This window comes from Neovison vison, chromosome 11 (assembly GCF_020171115.1).
Source record: "Neovison vison isolate M4711 chromosome 11, ASM_NN_V1, whole genome shotgun sequence".
In the NCBI taxonomy this organism is placed as follows: domain Eukaryota; kingdom Metazoa; phylum Chordata; class Mammalia; order Carnivora; family Mustelidae; genus Neogale; species Neogale vison.
In genome coordinates, this window is record NC_058101.1 from 105,852,268 (window position 1) to 105,873,580 (window position 21,313).

The following is a 21,313-nucleotide window of genomic DNA, read 5'->3' on the forward strand; positions in this document are numbered from 1 at the left end:
ATGATTTCTCCATAGGTGAAATTTAAGAAACAAAATAGATGAACATAGGGGAAGGGAAGGAAAAAAATAAGATGAAAATTGAGAAGGAGGCAAACCATAAGAGGAGCGGAACTACAGAGAACAAACTGAGGGTTGCTGGAGGTAAGCTGGGTGGGGGATGGGGTAGTTGGGTGATGGGCATTAAGGAGGGCACTTGAAGTAATGAGCACTGGGTGTTATATGCAACAGATGAATCACTAAATTCTACCTATGAAATTAATAAAAAAAAAAGGTAATTGAGAATTTAAAGCAAAAATTTAAAAAATAGTACATTGTGGGAATTACCACATCTTGTAGGTGTAAAACAGAGTACACAATAGCCATGGGCTGAGAGACAAGAAATAGAAGTACTGTTCATATACCATCTACGAAGAAGTATAACGTTACTTAAAGGTAGACTACGATAAGTTAAAGATGTATAGTACATAGCAAGCTGTAAAACAACTTCTAAAAACTATAAAGTGGTTATAAACCAAAATAGAAGATAAAATCATGGCAAATAATTAATCTAAAAGAAGACAGAAAAAAGATGAAAGAAGGATCAAAAATGGGATGTGATAAGCAGAAAACAAAGAGCAAGATGGGACAGTGAAATACAGCCCTATTAGTAATCAGATTAAATAGAGATTATATAAAGACCTCAATTAAGAGGCAGATGGTGTCAATTAGAAAAAAAAATAAGACCTAACTATATGCAGTGCATATTAACTCTGAATATAAAGACACAAATAGGTTAAAACTAAGAGGATGGGCCAAAAAATGTTCCACACTAACATTAATGAGCAGAAAGCTGAGGGGTGCCTGGGTGGCTCAGTTGGATAAGCATCGACCTTTGGCTCAGGTCATGATCCTGGGGTCCTGGGATGGAGCCCCAAGGTGAGCTCCCTGCTTAGTGGGCACCCCCTACCCCCGTGCTTTCTCTTTCCTACATAAATAAATAAAATTGTTTTTTTTTTAAAAGGTGAAATGGCTATATATTAGTATCAGCCAAGGTAGATTTTTGAGCAAAATACTAGTACAAGGGATAAAAGAGGGTCATCACATAACCATAAAAGGATCAGCTCATTAAGCAGACTTAAGAATCCTGAATGTTTATGTATCTAATAAAAGAGCTTCAGGAGGGTCACCTGGGTGGCTCAGTTGTTAAGCGTCTGCTTTTGGCTCGGATCATGATCCCAACATCGAGGGATCGAGGCCTGCATCAGGCTCCATGCTCAGAGGGAAGCCTGCTTCTCCCTCTCCTACTCCCCCTGCTTGTATTCCTTCTCTCTCTGTCTCTCTAAATAAATAAAATCTTAAAAAAAAAAAAAAAAGAGCTTCACACAATACAAGAAACAAAATTTTATAAACTGGAAGAAGAAATAGATATATCTATAAATATCATCAGAGATTTCAACACCTCTCTCTTAACAACTGAGAGAACAAGTAGGGAGAAAGTCAGTAAGGATAGAGAAGACTTGAACAACACTATCAAACAACTTGACCTAATTGACATTTATAGAATATGCATTCAACTCAATTAGACTAAGCATTCTTTTTAAGTGCACAAGGAACATTTACCAAGCATACCATATTGTAATCTGTCAAACAAATCTCAATAAATTTAATAAGAGGACTGAAATCATACCAAGTATTCTCCTAATAGAATGGAACTCGATCAGATATCAATACATGAAAGCTATCTAGGCAGGGGTATATTTAAACCAAGATGTTAAAATTAATTGTCAAAGCTGGGTGATGAGTACGGTAAGGGCTCATGTGGTTTTCTTCTACTTTTGAGTATGTTTGAAGATTTCTAGAGTAAAATGTAAAAGAAAATAAGAGCAGGCATTATTACTAATGGCATGTGCAACCGAGAAAACTGAGGATCATAAATGGTTTTTTTTTTGTTTGTTTTTAAAGATTTTATTTATTTATTTGACACAGAGAGAGAGATCACAAGTAGGCAGAGAGGCAGGTGGGTGGGGGTGGGAAGCAGGCTCCCCTCTGAGCAGGGAGCCCAATGTGGGGCTCGATCCCAGGACCCTGAGATCATGACCTGAGCCGAAGGCAGAGGCTTAACCCACTGAGCCACCCAGGTGCCCCGAGGATCATAAATGTTAACACATGGGAATGCAAGATGGTACGACCACTTTGGAAAACAATTTGGCAATCTCTTATCAAAACAAATTGACCCTCAGGATCCATCCCTACAATTCCACTCTTCAGTATTTACCTAAGACCAAAGAAACGAAAACTTACGTTCACACAAAAAGTGGCTCTGTCAAAACGGGAAAGAAACTAAAGGTTCTTCAACAGGCGGACTAACTAACTGTGATGTACATCAATGGGGTGCGATACCACTTTGGAATGAAAAAGAGGACGCTGCTGGTACACACAAGAAGCAGGAGGAATTGCAAATGCGTTACGCTAAGTGAATGAAGCAAGACTCAAAAAGGCTATATACGTATTGCCGGATTCCACCTCTATGTCATTCTGGAAAAGGCAGAACTGTAGGGATAGAAAACCGATCAGGAGTTGCCAGAGCCTGGAGTGGGAGGTAGAGGCACAAAGGATTTGGGGGACAATGGAACCATTCTATACCTTAATTGTGGTTCTTACTTCCGTATTTGCCAAAATTCGTAAGACTATACACTTTAAAGGCTAAATATTACAGTATTTAAATTATACTTTGCTTCAGTAAAACTTGACAGAGGTTTTTTTAGAAGATGGCTATCACAGCCAATGAAAGAGGGCTGGGTCTAAAATCTTGTGTCTTATTCAAAGTGCCATAGTCTCTACAGTAGTTTGCAAAGTGTAGTCTCTACACCAGGAGCATCAGTGATTCCCGAGAACTTATTAAAATGCAAATTTTGAAACCCTATCCCAAACCTACGGAATCAGAAACTCTGAGGGTGGGACTCAGCAAATCCTCTAGGAGATCCCAAAGCACCTAAAGTTTGAGAACCACTGCTCTATGCTCTGCAAGACCAATGAGATCAGAACCTCTGAGAGGAGAGCCTGCCTCAGTATTTTTATAAAGTGACCAAAGGTGACTTTAATTAGCTGGCAGGTTTGAAATCCTCTACACTGTTCCAGATGTTTCCATCATCATCATCATCGTCATCATCATCGTTATCATCTGGGAACTACTGCTGCCCTCTGGGTAGGTTCAAACCCCCATGTCATTAGTTTGGGATTTTAATTAATTAATTAATTAATTTTAAAAAGATTTTATTTGACAGACAGAGATCACAAGTAGGCAGAGAGGCAGGCAGAGACAGAGAGAGGGAGGAAGCAGGCTCCCTGCTGAGCAGAGAGTCCGATGTGGGGCTCTATCCCAGGACCCTGGGATCATGACCTGAGCCGAAGGCAGAGGCTTTAACCCACTGAGCCACCCAGGCGCCCCTAGTTTGGGATTTTAATGGGACCCCTCTACCTGGCGTTTCTTCCTCTCAGGACACAAACATTGACTTTATAGCTGACACAAGATTCAAAAGCATCCTGACTCCCAATCTACACCCTAATTTTGAAGTTGGACACTTCCAATCTCAGTCCATACTTTGTTCATTTTCTCCAACCAGCATCTTCTCTGTGTATTTGGAGTTAACATTATAAAACTGCCAATAATCAATTGTTTTTAGACCTACAAAACCACCACTTTAATAGGTTTGCACTAGCTCATTGAGGGAGACCTTGCTTCTCTTTTGTACTTATATAACCACTACTAGTGCTTACCAATTGGTACATGTGGTAAATAGTAGTTTTAAAAAAAAAGCCTTCAAATCTCTCTAAAGCAGGGCTGCCAGGAAACAGAGGGTGTGGTGATCACTGGTGAGGAAGGCGACTTAAAGCAAAGTCAGGTAACAGATAGTTTCCATTGATTGAAAATTCGGAGAACTAAAATGTTGTTGAAACTAACTGTTGATATTCAAGGCCAAAAATAAAAAACCGAACTAAAATTATTTTTATGAGGACAGGCACTAAAAGCTAACTAAACAAATGAGTAAGAAATAAAATGTGAAAAAACTAAAGCTAAATAAAAAGAAATTTTTAAAGGCAAAATGTTAGCACTCAAGCCTACAGTTGTGACTCAAGTTATCTAAAACATGAATATTTTAATCTAGATAACAAAATGTCTTTGAATATAGAAACTAAAAGAACCCCAAAGATAAACATGTCTTTGGCTTTGATAATTTATTTGTTTTAATTTGCTTTTGTTTTTTAAAAATTTTAATTCCGGTGTAGTTCACATACAGTGTTATGTTAGTTTCAGGTGTACAATATAGTGAAGCAACAGTTCCACATATTACTCAGTGCTCATCAAGATACCTGTACTCTCCATCCCCTTTATCTATTTCACCCTCCCCCAATCTCCCTTCTGGCTTTGATAACTTAAAAGTCATTTATCTCCCCTGAGTTATTTTTTACATATTCTTTTTGATATGTTGGATTGGTGCCCTACTCATGAATATATACTCTTAGCCTAAGCAGTATTATTGGAGAGATTTCCTGGTTCCATTTCTAGTATTGACAAGTCTGCGGAGTCACTCTGGCTATCTTCCTAAATTTCTCTAGGTCATATTCTTACCTACAAGTTAGAACTGAATAACAGTAATCGATGGCATTCCATAAATACATGTTGCAAGTCAGCTCATGTTGTTTCATAATATTAGCTAATGTTAGCTCAGTCTAGAAGTTTTGAGAGGTAAAGGGCCTGGAGATAAATTCTGTAGCCCAACACTCATATTTTATAAGGGAAGGATTTAAAGGGCTCAAGAAGTCATACAGATTACCCCCTAACCCTACTGCTGAGAGTGACAGAAATGAAGAGAATTCTGGTTTCCAGACTACTAGCATCTTCTCTACTAAAATACAACAGGTTCTGACATTGGAAACTTAAAAAAAAAATTTAAATAAATAAGAGAGACAAATCATGAAGGAAATATTATATTTTAGAAAAGACTGTAGGCAAAAGTTTCTCAATTAAAAATCAATTGTAAAGGGAGTACCAGTGTTTCATAGAACACTCTTTTTTTTTTTTTTTTTAAAGATTTTATTTATTTACTTGACCAACAGAGATCACAAGTAGGCAGAGAAGCAGGCTGAGAGCAGAGGCAGCAGGGAGCAGAGAGCCCGATGCAGGCTTGATCCTGGGGCTTGATCCCGGGGCTCAATCCCAGGACCCTGGGATCATGACCTGGGCTGAAGGCAGAGGCTTTAACCCACTGAGCTATCCAGGCGCCCCTCACAGAACACGCTTAACAAGAAAGTCTACTTAGTCTGTTGTAACTATCATGTGGCATCCTCTTGACTGAATTTCTTGGTGAAGTTGTATAGGGTCACAAAAATCCCACAGCGCTATGAGGAGACATCTTAATGATCAAACTTGGGAGTGTAGGTGCTCAGAATGTTTGCTGAGTGAATGAGTTCTCCCAGCGACAGAAACCCCCTGCAAGAGAGTCAAGGATTTCCTTTCTTTCCTCAGAAACAGGGAACTTACTTCTATTCCTGCTGTAGGTTTCAAACCAAATAACCATTAGTTCCTTCTAAAATCCTAGAAGATTACTAAGCTAAGCCACAGAAACACCAAATTATAGACAACATACTGGCAGTTTTATAGTAACAAATGTTATTAGTAAGGAACTTCACCTATAATTTCCTCTAAAGGATATGATTATCACACAGATTAAACAGGACTAACACTTCAAACTGACAGCAGCCTACTGGGGTAAATCCGCAGAAACACTAAGTGATCAATTAGTCTGAAACTCTGGCAATTACCCTGCATCTCAAAGCTCTCACAGGTCAGTCAGGAACCGTAAGAGTATTCCAACACTGTGACATTCAACAGGAAACAGGCCAGTCGTTTAAGAGAATGTTGAAACAAGTTCATATAAAGCACAACTGAATTTTTAAAATCAATTTAAGCTTCTTCCTCCAATTGAGAGGCTTTTTTTTCTAACATCAAAGGAATCAGATTTTAGTGACTTAAAAGAAAGCTCTCTCTCTAGGTTTTTCACACTTGAATATTTTCACAAACAAAGAAATACCTAGGAACATGAAAGTTCAACCTCCCCAATATCAACCAACTTAAGACCTGATCAGAATTCAAAGCCTGAAATGCTACCATCAACTTAATTACAGTTGATTTAAACAATTCCTCTCTTTTGAGTGCATAGTCCAGATTAACTGGGATTTTATCATTAACTGTTTAAACCAGTATTAGGAAACCCTAGAAAGATATTCTTAAGAATCAAATAAAATTAAACTTTCTTACTCCTTTTGGGCTGAACATCTTTTATAATAACTCATTCATTTAAAATTGTTCTGTCTGTCTAACTCTTACATGAATACATCCCTTTATATTTAAATTTCAAGTCTGATGAATGCCAAAACTAATTTGCATTCCTGGGCTTCTTATCCGTGCACACTTTCTAAATAGCAGAGAACTGAAACAATATTTATCTATCTTTTTCATGCTCAAAATGTTCATCCAATAAATCCAGACTCAATAATTCATTAAAAGTATCATCAAGAGTATAAAACCATCTTTGAGAGTCTTGGGAAGGTTCCGAATGAAAAGGATACCTTCAGTCCAAGTCCCCGGGTGCCATGTTGCCTCCGCTCCTGCCTTTCACAGTGTCATATGCCCTCACTTACCCGACCACCATGTCCTTGGGTCCGGCAGTTACAGTGCAGATCCCATCCTCACAGTGTTTTCCCACCAGGCTGTGTGCGTGCAGGTGGATGTTTTTCCCATTTGTGACCAACTGAACAATAACCTTTGCAGGTCCCACATAGTTGCAGATCTATGTAAGAAGCACATTTAGAGAGTTAGTACATCTGACTACACAGCGACATGGGAAAACGTCTATGACAAACCAGTAGTTGTAAAAAGTATGATACGAAATTTGGAATACCTGTACATATATGATCACAGTTCCATTTAAAAAAAAATATGTGATGAACAAATGACAGGATGGAAATAAAGTAAAATGCTAATGCTGGTTGTTTTGTGTAGGGAGGATATATTCCAGGAAGCAGGCCACTTATAATGTTGTACGTATTGTTCAAGTTGGAACGGCACATCTCAGAGGATGCTGTGTAGCCATGAAGCAGCCCCCTTCCAGCTAGCTGAGAACACGTTTTCATCCGTACCCTCGTCACAATTTTCGGTCATGAATGAACGCTGGGTGGAAGAGCCACAAGAAGGGAAGTGGGGTTGACGGACTGATGGACATCAAGGGAAAGAGAGAGAGGAGCAGAAGCAGTGTAACCCCAAGTCTCTGCCATGAGATTAGGCAGGACACAGAATCTTGCCAGGGACCTGGCTCTGAAGGTTGGCCATGGATACCCAAGCCCATGGACTTGGTCTGTGGTGATGTGTCAGGACACTGCAGCCTTCAAGAGCACCCTCTGCTATGAGCTCTGGTAAGTGAGTTACACATGTCCAGGTCACAATAAGTTTCAAGTAAGTGCACTCCCTATAGGCAAATCCTTAGATCTGACACCTGTTTAGCTCTTGTTTTGTAAAACTGGATTTTTTCTGTTTAACGTAATTTATCTTTTTAACTGTTAAATCTTTAAAATGTTGATAGGAGCCCTAAAAAGGAAGTAGCATGGAGATAATGGCATTTTAAAGCGAAGACAGCCTGGACCCCTTTTCTCCTCTAGTTGGTCCCCCAGCCTCCTACAGCAGACCACAGATTCCTCCCTTGAGAATAATATAATACTAAATACTATAATAATACTAAACTTGTACTAACAGAAAAGACCAATGGCATTATTTTTACTTTCCTGAATCCTGTAAGTCAGAATTCTATGATAAATTCAGCCAAACTATTGAAAATGCTCTATATTTCCTTAAAGGGTAATCAGCCATCCTGGCTTGCCTGGGACTGAGGGGGTTTCCATGGCTTTCAGGGCTAGCACTGGAAAGAGGTGGCCATCCTATTTCCTTAGATCTTCTTGTCTCTTTTTGAGGAAGTGAGTGAATTAAATTCAGGATCTCCTAATTATACAGTCATTAGAAATATTTTGATCTGCACAAGCAGTCCCTAGCTCAGAAGGAAAAGAAAGTAGACAGGTATCTCATCTAGTAACGAATCCTTGATGGAAGTCTTTCTGACATTAACTTGAGGAAGAATCTACACTCGCCAATAAAATTTCTTGGAAAAAGACAGAATTCCCTTCAATCAGTCTGCTTCCCCTCTAAGTATCATCAAATGGATTCATATTCCATTGAGGCAGGGTTTTGTGAGGATTTTTTCAGTATGGATTTTTTCTCCAATCCAATCTCTCACTGCAAGAGTTGAGGAGAAGTTGATCAGAGCTGGGATTGTCTGGCAGAGCGTTCTGGGGAGAGACATTTCCCACCCTAAGCAAAGACAGAATCCTCTCTCATCAACAGTATAGCTCCCCTGGAAACACTAGCGCATCTTTGCCTGAACTCTGGTGCAGAGCTGCTGCCAAAGTTGCTTTCAAACCTTCTAATTCTCCTTCCCAAAGAGAAGGCCTTTCCATCCCTGCAGAGCAAGCGCATCCCATCCCTGCAGAGCAAGCGCATCGCACAGAACGCTGAGGATTAAATCAGTGTTGACCGACACCTCAAAGCACAAATCATCTCTAGAACAGGTATAGCGCTTAAAAAAGCCTCCTGGCTATAAAAATAATTATGATTAGTGCTTTCCCTTTTAAAACAGGCAGAAGAAAGCCTTTGCCCTTCAGGGCAGGACAGGGAATGAAAAGTTCTGGGTTTGCTCCAAAATTGGTTGTTGTCCCCGCAGAGTCCCTGGATTGCTGATGCAGTTCTGGGCCTTGGTGTCAACACGTGAAATCAGCCTTTGTTATGATGACATATTCTACAGGGACTTCTTTGGCAGTAAAAAGCACTAAATAGACATGTAATTTCACTCCTAAGTGCTCGGAGCACTGGAATGCAACCATGTAAGGCATGATGAAATGCTTCACTTGGGTGAAATCAGGGAGGCCCTCCACTTAAGCAGAACATCAGAAGGAATCTAGTGATTAGAGCCCAATCCCTTTGGATATCGGGGCTCTTCAATGTCACCACTATGAAAGAATCAGTTGCTAGAACTGAAGGATAGACTGGGAGGCATCCTCAAAAAGCACTCACATCTTTTTCTTGCTATTACTTCATGACTGAAGGGTGGCAAGAATGAGGAAATGAGTAGTCTCGGAGGTAAAAGGACCTGAAAACTTTGCCAGTGACTAATGTGCAGTTTGATCCATTTAAAAGACTTTAGGTCAGCATGGCATCATCTGGTTTTTACACCAACCACAGGGCAACGACAGGGAGGCCCCTGGGTTTTGTGGACTTTCCAAAATACTGACTGAAAGAAGAAAGCTGAAGTGTGGGGACAGAAAAAAAAAAAAACAAAACGATACTATTTTCAGGTTGTACGGCCAATGAAGACAATGGAATTCTAACCTAGGGGAGGGCATACTTCAGAGAATGCCGCCATGACTGAGAGCTATTTGCCACTGATCCAGAAATCCATATGTTCTACAGAGAATTTGGTTATTTTTATTCAGCCTCCCTACTTCTTTGAATAGTGTAGTTCCCTTGAAAATGAAGTTTACAGAAAGCAACTGCATCTGCCAGGAAGGCTGGGTTATTTTTGAAAGAATCTGAACATATAGCCGGCTCTTAAATGCTCAGGGCTTAAATGCAAGTTAAGCTTTCAGTGAAAGCCAGGGAGACAAAGGTGAAAATGTGAGTAAGCAGCCACCAAGGGACACTGTAAGAGCACCTAGTGCAGGGGCAGACTAGCTAGGTGTGAAGACAGTTCCACCATTTACTAGCTGTGTGCCCTTGGGCAGTGTTCAGTTCCTCATCTATACAATAGGGATAAAAATAGGGCCTCCCAGGTTTGTTACAAGAATCAAATACGTTAAAGTTTTTATAATGCTGCCCAGTAAATAAGAGCAATATACAGTGTTAACTATCATCTTACTGATTACTGTAATGCACTCCCCTATCTAGAGACTTAAAATTGCACTGAGGTGATTTTTTAAAAATCCTGTCTAAAGGCAGGGGCTGGAATAAATGACCAATTCAAGCCACTTTTATTCCTAGGGTTAAGTTTTTGTTTTTGTGTTTTTTCCCCAGAGTGCCATATTTTATTGGGCTTTGTTAATTTTCTAGTAATAAACTGTGTTATTATAGTAACAACTATTATTCTTGGAGGTGCTCAGGATTTCTCAGCTTCCTTGATGAAATTAAACCTTTCTTCTGGGAGCTTTATGATGCAACAGTCCTGATGACCACAGGCTAGATCTACTTTTTGAGTAAAAAACAGAAACCTAGTGTCGTATATAATACCAAACTTAGTCAAATCACCTCCTTTTATTCAAAGTTATTCTGTCATGCTCTGGCAAAGTTCATACTGGTTCTTAAAAGGTGACTAAGAAAAGTAGTCTAAAATGTTCTGGGGATCAGAATTTGAAATGTCCCGTATACTTACTGAGGAAATTTGACCCAATCACTTTGGCAGAAGAGTCAACGTGAATGTAAAACGTGACACATGAAGGAGTTCTTTTCTTTCTTTCTTTCTTTCTTTTTTTTTTTTTTAAGATTTTATTTATTTATTTGACAGACAGAGTTCACAAGTAGGCAGAGAGGCAGGCAGAGAGAGGGAGAAGCAGGCTCCCCACTGAGCAGAGAGCCCGATGCGGGGCTCGATCCCAGAACCCTAGGACCATGACCTGAGCCAAAGGCAGAGTCTTAACCCATTGAGCCACCAAGGCGCCCTGAAGGAATTCTTTTCTGCTTAGTCTTTCTCATGAAGTGATAACCATGATGACGATAATTGAGGAGGAGGAGGAAGAAAAAAAATCCATCATTTTCAAACAGAAATCTGTCCTAACTTTACCTGTGTACCTAACTTGGTCCCTCTTCTGCTAAAACAGCAGAGCAGTATGATTCATCTGAGAGCTCTGAGCTTAAGGTGCCAAGCTCAAATCCCTCTGTTACCACTTACTCTATAGCTGGGTCCATAAGAAAAGATGGTTAACATCTCTGGACATCAATTTCTCCATCTTTAAAATGAAATGAAACACACTCAATTCCACAAACTGTTTTTGAGGATTAAATGAGGGAATACAGCGCTGACACTTAATGGGATTCATAATCTCAAATATAAACCTTTCTCCTCTCCAGACTACTACTTCACCACAAACCCAACCATATCCATTTATTCAGTGAGTATTTCTTAGGCTCCTTCTATGGTTCATGCGCTGCAGCAGGCCGGGGACTGAAGGGAAACAATGTGAGTGCAAAACAGACATAACCTCTGTTTTGATGGGAATAAAACAGTGGGGCTCATAGTACTCAGAGAAACTCACAGAGAAATATAAACGCCTAACTGTGAAGCTCTTACAAAAGACACACATACTAGGAGCTGACCTCGTCAGGATGTCAGAGAAAGGTTCCTGAGGGAGCAACGAGAGACAGGAGTAGAACAAGGGAAGGGGTGGGCAAGAGATAGGGGGTTGAGAACAGATGTACAAGGGGCCTGTGGTGAGAGTTTTCCTCACTATCTCCCTGGCCATACTCATCACCATTCTCAGGGTTTCCTGCACGTGGTTCCAATCTCCCCAGCAGGATCCCTCCCGTCTCTTCTCTATCTAGAACCACTCATTCTTCAAAGGTAAGACCTAAATATGCATCTTCCATGGCACTTTCCTCACCACTTTGGCCCACAAAACTCCACGACTGTCCCCTTTGGCAGGGGGGTGGAGGTGGGATGTGATTAGAGTGAGGCAGGAAAAGCAAATGCAACTTTTTGCAATGAGATGATGGTAAAACCAATTTGCAGCTCAAGGGTTATTGGCTTAGCTCTCTTGCTTGTTAACCCCCCAGAGCACATACATCTATACCTGGTAACCTACTGTTCGTAGGGAATGCAAGGGAACGTGTTAACTCAGCAAGTTTTCATGTCAGCTCTGTGGGGTCAGTACGGGTACTCCATTCTACAGCTGAGGGAACAGAGGAACACGAAGATGAAGCAAACCATGTTCCTGTCACTAGAGTGTTGGGCAGCCCTGCAAACCTGGGTCCGTCCAACTCCAAAGCCCATTCTCATTTTCCATTACACTGCCAACCGCTGGCTCAATGACTTTTTCTTCTGTAAATACCCTGTCTGCCTGGTGTTGTGCAGCTGTCCTTTGCGGGGACGTGACAGTGACTCCTGAATAACCTGTTTGCTTGGTTTTGCTGCTGTGTGTTGTGAGAAAGTCTCAGAGTTAGCAGTGAGGTGGCAGAAGTGCACCTGTCCTCTTGCAAGGCTCCTTCATTAAAAAAAAAAAAAAAGAAAACATGCCACAGACACCATTAGCTACGCATCGATTCCTCTCAGTTAGGTGGCATGTCAGATTATAAAACAAAGAAGAAAGGGAGGAGGAGGCACAGGCAGGGGTCAAAGAAGAAAGAGAAGGAAGAGGAGGAGAATGGGAAAAAGAAGGAAAATAATAGTTTTCATTATGTATCCTCTCTCGGTGATGATAGATAGATTTTCCTGTTCTTTATTCTTTGTTGAGCACCCAGGAAGTACAGAACAGCCTTTATTAAATGAGAGAGGACAGAACCATGTCTAACATGGTTTCTGGCATGGAGTGGGAAGATGCTCAGTAAAATTGGTTCTTTCCTTTAAAGGTACAGGATTTAAAGTTGATCCCGTCTGGGATCAAATGCCAACTCTTTCTTCTTCTAGCTCCGGTGACTTTGTATAAGTTAGGTAACCTCTCTGAGCCTCACGCTCCACAGCTACAAAACGGGCAGTAATGCAACCTCAGATGGCTGTTGAAGGACAACACAGTGCCAGACATATAGCCAGTTCCAGGAGGCACTGGTTTCTTTCCTCTCTTTTATTTTATACGCGTCCCAGTTCTTCCTGGGCCTCTCACCGACCCTTTTGGGTAGACAGAGAGGACACGATCATCCCCATTTTGTAGAAGACAGAAGTTCAGACAGACTAACAAGTGACATAACCCAAGGTCAGACAGCCAAGACATGGAGGACCTCAGAATTCATCCTATGTCTTCTGAATGTAAGTAAGGGAGGTGTTCTTAGTAAGGTGGGATGATGTGAAAATATCCTCTTTGACCCATTCACTGTTGATGACATGGTTGTTTTTCCAGTGGGGCACCTGGCTGTGCACTGAGTCAGTCACATTCCTTTACCTTGTTTACAGTCCTACTTGTCTGACCAACAACACATATGACTCAAATGTCAGGCTGGGATAAGAAAGGCAAACTCAATACAACAAAATGTGCTAGGACTATGTTATTGACTACGCAGAGAGAGGAATAAAATTCTGGTCTACTATAACTCTGCTTTCAAACTTGGAGTCATCTGTCATACTTTGACCTAAGGTTTCTTTTTTGTCTTTTCTATTTAAATTTTCAGTTTTATTATATTAATATAGCTGTTTATAAATCATGATTCTTGCAGAAAATAAGTAACACAATTTCCTTAGCTTCAAGAATTGTTGGCATTTGGGGAGCCTGGGTGGCTCAGTGGGTTAAGCCTCTGCCTTCAGCTAGGGTCATGATCTCAGGGTCCTGGGATCGAGCCCCGCTTTGGGCTTTCTGCTCGCAGAGAGCCTGCTCCCCCCCTCCACCTCCTGCGTGCCTCTCTGCCTACCTCAGGGTCCTGGGATCAGGCTCTCTGCTCAGCTGGGAGGCTCTCTGCTCTGCTTCCCCCCCTCTCTCTGCCTGCCTCTCTGCCTACTTATGATCTCTCTCTCTCTGTCAAATAAATAAATAAAATCTTAAAAAAAAAATTGTTGGCACTTGTACCTCAACAGGTGTCATCACCTCATCAGTAAATTACAAATAAATCCTTACCCTTTATATGGCCCAATCATCCATGCTTGCAGAAGAATAGAGGAGGAGTACACAATGTCTAATTACAGATCAATCATGTTACAAATGTTCACTTATAAGCCAATTTTTCAGAATTGGGGTTTAGTCTAGAGTAGTGGGATTCAGGTACATCTCTCACCATCCTTACCATACTATGTGTATTTTCAAATTCTCTTTTTTCACCACGTATACAATTATAACATCCAGGCAGTCCTTCAAAAATATCCCGACTCCAACCACTTCTCCCCACTGCCGCTGCTGCTCCCTGGTCTAAGGCCACGGTGACCTGTCTCCGCACTGTTTGCTGTGCCTGCCCCACTTCCGCACCGCCCTTTCTCCTGAATGATCTTGCTCAAGTCAGGTCATGCCAAGTCTTGTCACTCCTCTGCTCAAAGTTCTCCCAAAGTGAAAGCTGTTGAAGCTGAATGATTAATACAAGGGGACTCATTATATTGTTCTAAGTATATATGATTAAGATTCTCCATGATAAGAAGTTAAAGAAAAACAACTCCAAACCCTCCAATGCCTTTCCATTTTAACAGTCCCTGGCAATCAGATACCCCACCCCCATTTCCTCCTTCATCTTTGTTTCTTACTGCTCCCAGCAGGACAGTCACATCAGCCTGCCTGCTGTTCTTGACCTGGCCCGCTCAACTCAAGAGAGCTTCTGAGAGCTTCTGCACGGGTTGTGTCCTCTGCCTGGAACACTCTTCTCCGGATACCTGCATGTTCTCTTGCCTTCCTTCTGACGGCTTTGCAGAATGCCATTCTCTTGGGGGGGGGGGAGCGGTTCACAACTCACCCCACCCCTATTGAAACTTGACCACTCCAATCCCTGCATTCCTTGTTCCTTTCTCCTGCTTTATTTTCCTTTCTACTAATTACTACATAATTTACAACACATTTTACTTGTATTGATTATTGGCTATCTTCTAGACTAGAATAGAGGCTTTATCAGAGAAGGGATACTGATTTGTTTCCTGCTAATCCCCAGTGCCTGCAGTAATGTTTGTCATAGTGTGGGTATTTGATAATTGAATCTTTAGTGAATATACGATTAAGTAATTAAGGTATAAAATGTTATCCATGGAAGGCAATTTATTAAAATATAAAGAGCTGTGTTAAGTAGGAAGTGGAAATAAGGTAACTATATTCTTTCTCTTATTTTATCTTTTCAAAAAAAAAAAAACAAAAACAAAAACCAACCAACCATGGCTAGATTCCGGTATAACCTCTCAATAGGCTATTTAAATTAGAATATGATTATTTTACATCAGAGCACATTAGCTTGAGTTGGTGGAAGGGTGTCTGGGTAGGGGCTCTAGAACCCCAGGATGGTAATCCTGGAATTACCATCTAACTGGTATCTGACTGCTCAGTGGTGGGAATTCTGGCAGCTGTGGGAAAGGTAAAGAAAGACCACTCACTCTGAAATCATCTCCCTTGGAAAACCAAGGTAGTAGCTCTCCTCTTAAAAGTTCGAGACACCCCCCATGTCCTTCCCTCGCCCCACCCTAACTGCTGATGCCCATCAGGCATTCTTCCACAGGGCTAAAGAGTCTTAGCCCCCGACTCAAACATATCTCTCTTCTTTGCTTTGTTATTGCCCTCAGGGACCCAGAATTCACAGTTCTGGTCCGCCCCAATTTCACAGTCCCTTCCTCCCCATGTGAGAGGGCTCTTCTTTGATGCTCATTGTGGTCATTGACAGGAATAACCACCCCACAGGATTATGAGACAGCACAGCTACACCTGTAAGATCTCAATCTACTGGGGCTCCTTTTATCCCCCCCAGGCTTCCTTGCCATAGAGATCTGGCTCTGCAGTCCGACAGTCCTGGCTTTGAACCCTGGGTCCTACCATTACTAGCTGAGTGAGGCTGGGAAAGAGAGTTTGCCTTTTTGCCTTGTTTTCCCATCTGTGTGTATAAAGTGAATGCAAATACATAATCTCTGAATCTTCATGCGGATTAAAGATCATTTAAAGTGTCTACTATGGTTCTTGATACACCACAGGCACAAAATAAAGGACAGTGATTTTCATTTGTCTCTTTGAGCCTTAAGCAGATTATCTGCAGTTGAGAGATCCTCTCACTTTGTTGAGAGGGAAACCATTGCATGCTAATCTGTTTAACCTCCTTCTCCTTACTGTTCCCTGGGCTCAAAATGTCCCTGTTCCTTCACATATCCTCCCCTAATTCCAAGAAAGGTCCTAGGTCTGTTCCCTTTTCCAGAGTCAACCAGTCTGCTTTTGCCCTTAGTGCCTACTTATTCCAGACCTCCCTGAATTACCCTCTTCCCTTCCTCTCAAAAGGACCCTTCCTCTTAGCCGCAAAACATGTACAGTCTTCTCCCTTATTCTAAAAAATCCCTTTCCTGATAAGGATGATGGCAACTGTGAAGGTCAGCATTTACTCAAACTATGGGCCAGGCATAACCCTAGGAAATACAGAAACAGAGAATGATTCTTTCATTTCATCTTCTCTCAAAGAACCCGGCGAGAAAGCTTCTTAAAAGGTCCTCCCACCTGCTTCAGTACCGTTCTCTTTCTCCTTCACAAGTGTGTAAGCAAAGTCCTCATCTTTAAGTACAAAGCTGTACTTAACATGTAGCCTTCTGCAAATGAACTAAATCCCTTTTCCCCCAAATGAAAAAGTGCTTCAAGGTCATGATGACTGGGCTCCCTGTCTCCAAATCCACTAGCCACTTCTTAACGCTTCCTTCCGCTTCCCTCCTCAGAAACCTGAGCTGTCTTACCATTCCCTCTTAGAAACTCTCCCCTCTCACTTTTTGGACACTTCTGCTAAGGCATTCTCCTTCCTCCCCAAAGAGAAGTTTCTTCAGAGATTCAGTCTTTGGTGCACTTCTAATCTCTACCATGATCACTCTGTTGATGTTCTTATCTAGTCTCCCAGCCTTAATTGTCTGTGCCAAGCAGATAACTCCTTAATTTAAAACCCATGTGTTTACCTTCCTTGTAAGCGTCTGTAACATTGCCAGTGGTCTGCAGAGCATCTTCCTGTCCACAACATCTTTGTAACTCAATCTGCCCGTGACGGAGTTAATGGCCCTTTATTCTGGAACGTACTCTACTGTTAGAAGATCCTTCTAAGCGATTGCACTGGAAACCTCCCTGTCATCTCACACACGTCTGCTGTCTTCCACATTCAGTCCGTTGCCAAATTTCAAATTTCTGAGGTCATAGTCCCCAGATCTTTGGCATTTGTCTTTCTCTTCTGTTCTCATTGTCTTGGTTTTTATCCATTTCAGCCTGAACTCTTGAGTTTAACTCAAAAAGAATCATGGCAGTTCTTCTCACAGATGTCCCTATGCCTTTCCCTTCCAAAATCCCTTAGCACATTGCTACCAGGTTTATGTTCCTAAAGCACAATGCTGTGTAGAGCATCTCATTCTCGTATTAAAACTTATATAATAATCTACCCATTTTCCACAAAACCCAGTCCAAGTTGTTGAACCTTACACAGTTTAGCCCTGTCATACCTCTCTAACCTTATTCCCACCTCTCTCATCTGCTCTTCCTACCAGCAGAATTGTTCACTATTCCCATTCGACCTCAGACTTCTAAGTTTGAGGCTTTGCTGTTGATTTTTCTGCTTGTGCTCTTTTCTCCAGTTAGTTTGCTTTCAAATTTCTATCTTTCCCTCAAGAGCCAAGCCAAATGCAATCTCCACCTCCGAGTCTTCTATGACCACCCTCACTGGCCGGCTCTTACAAAGTTTGTCTTGGTCTTGGAGCTATTAGGTCATTCACTCTTCTAGTCAAAAAGCAAAACAAAACAAAAAAAACCCAAACAACTTTATTCAGCCATCTCCACAAGGCAGCTACAGGTGCCGATTAGGTAGTGGTGAACAAAAAAAAACACAATATTTTCATCTTTCAGATATTTTAGGACATATTTTAGTTCCTCTATTGAACTGACTGATCCTTGAGGACAAAGGCGCTATTTAGTTCTTCTTTCCAATTCCCCAACCCCCAGCACAGAAACAGAACTGATTTAATCAATCCTTAAAAGAACTAATGAGTCTGGTTTGATCTTGGGTTTCAGCACCAAATAAATAAATAAACAAACAAACTAACTAATGACTGAATAAATCTTTAGCTCCAGGCTACAAGGAGGAAAGGAGGAGCAGCAAAGTGGTTAACTGCCCGTGGGGGGCAGCAGTGAGCAGTGCCCCCTCAGGGTCCCCCCAGGCTCTTTTGCCCTGAGGTCCCTGTTCTGTAATAGGGTTTGTCTCACTAACAGAACCAAAAGGGATTGCCCTGAGGAATTTCAGAAAAGTCTTAGTAAAAGGGGTGTGAAATTCTACTAACTCTACTAACTCCTTGGCTTGAAATCATAGTAAGGCCACGGAACCTTGGTACTATTTTTATTTCTTAAGATATTATTTTTTATAAGCACTTGTACTCCCTTTCCACTTCGATCCAGGTTTTCCACTAAGAAAAGGAACTGCCCTTTATACACAGTCTGGCTGCAGAGATGCTACCTCTTTAATTTTTATAAATTCAGTTCTCAGGCAGGATTTAACCCTGACACAGAAATTTCCCAACTGTGCTGGGGCTTGGCCAAGATGGTAGAATGGGAGGAAAACAATCATCAAGGTCGGTTCCAGGTAAAACAGAAGTGAGAGCCAGAGGAGGGAAGCACTGCCTTAGCCACAGGCCCTGGGTGATCAGGGAAGTGGACCTCGCCATTCTCCATCCCTGCCACACTCTGCCAGAGTCGCTGGAGAGGAGATGGCTTTCCCCACCAGCATCCCAGAGACGCGCTGTCACCCTCCCGCCCAAAAGAAAGCGGTCCAAACTTCACGGGGTCAATTTACATTTTTAAGTCACTGAAAAATACCCCAGGAGTGCAAACTCAGGGAGCTTTAACCCACCTGAAGCCATAGCTTATTTTCTAGTGTGATTCCAGGTTTGGAGAAAACAAACGGAATGATAGCACAGTTTGTCAAGCATGAACAAACTGTGCTTAATATAAACGCCTCAGAATTCTTAAATGTGTGAAAGAATGTTCTCCTGAAGTCTGCAAATCTTAGATAAGAGATCTGGATTAATTCTTAGTGTTAAAGTTTTCGTTATCCAGCCAGTGGCCAGAGCGCTAGCCATAGAGCCGCTAAGATCCTTGGTTAACCACCTTTCCTTCTCAGGCCCCTGATGTCTTCGTTTGTAGAATCACTATATAATGACTAATACATCTTCCAGCTCTAAAATTCTATGATTCCTGTTTATAGGTATGGGACACACAGGACAACACCCAAAGATCACATTTTCAAGCTGAGGGGAAAAAAAAAGAATTTAAGATCACAGAATTTCTGAGTTGGAAGGACCCTAATAGAAAAACTTCATTTTAAAACTGTGAACATTTTAAAAACATATCACCACAATTACAAACTGAGAAAACATACAATCAACACTCAAATTACCTGTTGCAATGGGGCCTCTGATAGCATGGAAAATCAAAATTCAGAGACAAAGAAAACCTTTATGTTAGGCACAGATTTCAACTTTTGTCATTAACACTGAAATTGAGTACCCACAGTGTTTATTTTCAGTTAATTCAAGGAGGGCCCTGACCTGGGAATTAAGTCCTGTTAATAAAGATAGGTCTTTTCCGGGGTTACGTCAGAAATGCATCAATTACACAAGTTGGTGGGAGGGAGGCACAGACAAGCAAAACAAAGTCAGAAGGAGAAAATTTTGGTCTATGAAAGTTTTTTTCTTTTTTTTTCTTTTTTTTAAATTTTTTTTTTTTTCTATTTTATTTATTTGAGAGAGAGAGACAGTGAGAGAGAGCATGAGCGAGGAGAAGGTCAGAGAGCGAAGCAGACTCCCCATGGAGCTGGGAGCCTGATGTGGGACTCGATCCTGGGACTCCAGGATCACGCCCTGAGCCGGAGGCAGTCGTCCAACCAACTGTGAAAGTTTTTTTCTTAATCCATACAAACTGCATGAAAGTAATTAGAAGGATTAGACCACATAAAAGTTGTGACTGAAGTAGGTCCAAAATAAAAATTTCAGGTTTCTGATTCGTTTATTCTTTGAAAATGGAAATGATTAGTATAACTTTTTAACATTACTTCTTACAAATTTTTAAAATTTTTTATTAACATATAATGTATCATTAGCCCCAGGGGTACAGGTCCGTGAAATGTCAGACTTACACACTTCACAGCACTTACCAGAGCACATACCCTCCCCGATGTCCATAACCCAATCTTTAACATTATTTTTAAATAAAGTCTCTCAACAGATTGTTTTTGACCCAAACTTGATTTGAGATAATTAAGATTATCTTCCAAAACTCAGATACTCAAATTTAGTTGGGATTATATATGACAATTTCGTTCTTCTTAAAGGCATAAAATCATCCTCAGGATATATTTTTCTTGCTTACAAAACCCATTCTATTACTTTCCCTGAAACCTACTGGTTAAAGAGGTAATTAAATAATTTGGCTCTCAATGACTGAAAGTACTCAGAGACGATATTTGATGTAGAATTTAATTTGTACTGGAGTAAATACAGCTGCCTGTACAAGAAAGCAGACTACTTTGGGAAGAAGACAATTAACTGTTCCTTTCTTCAGAAGGAAAGTACATAAGATAAGGCATTTCAACTCTTCTTCCGTGATTTCCTGTGGAAAACCCCTACTAAATTAGAAACATTACGAGTTAGTATAACTGGGAAATTTTCTTTGTCTGATTTCTTGTTGCCACTTTATTGGCTAATTTACATCCCAGACATCGATGGGGCAAAACAGAGAATGCAACCTAAGTGTCAGACTGAGGTTAACCAACATGTTGTACCATCTACATACTATGATGTAAGCAAAAGAAAGAAGGGGGAAACATTAAAATTTCTAACAGGCTCTAAAATAATATCAGCCAGGAATTTGGAAAAATGGCAGGACTTTAAACCTGCAAAAAAACCCTTCAATGCGATAACTTTATATTGTTCAGTTCAGTATAAAATGACTAAAACACAAAGTATATGAAATGAATCATATACTCTGATGTTTGGGCGAAATGTTCTGCAAGTTATTATTTTATGTCACTTTTAGGGATTTGCCAGAAAATTATAACTGCTTTATAATCCAAACCTGGTATCCCTTATCATAAAGTCATTAATTTATTAAGGAAAATTCTTGTTTTTTTTTTTTAAAGATTATTTATTTATTTATTTATTTGACAGAGAGAGAGAGAGATCACAAGCAGGCAGAGAGGCAGGCAGAGAGAGAGAGAAGGAAGCAGGCTCCCTGCTGAGCAGAGAGCCTGATGCGGGACTCGATCCCAGGACCCTGAGATCATGACCTGAGCCGAAGGCAGCGGCTTAACCCACTGAGCCACCCAGGCACCCAGGAAAATTCTTTTTAAAGGCATACATAA

General features: G+C 40.9%; 1 protein-coding gene across 3 annotated transcripts in view; it reads right to left on the minus strand.

The window, feature by feature from the left end:
- NFKB1 (nuclear factor kappa B subunit 1) overlaps positions 1 to 21,313 on the minus strand; it is a 120,070-nt gene that overhangs the window by 45,903 nt on the left and 52,854 nt on the right. For all 3 annotated transcript variants that reach the window (XM_044224395.1, XM_044224394.1, XM_044224393.1), the window contains one exon: positions 6,682 to 6,830. In XM_044224395.1, the coding sequence (XP_044080330.1) occupies positions 6,682 to 6,830 (149 nt within the window). The remainder of the gene's footprint in view (positions 1 to 6,681; positions 6,831 to 21,313) is intronic.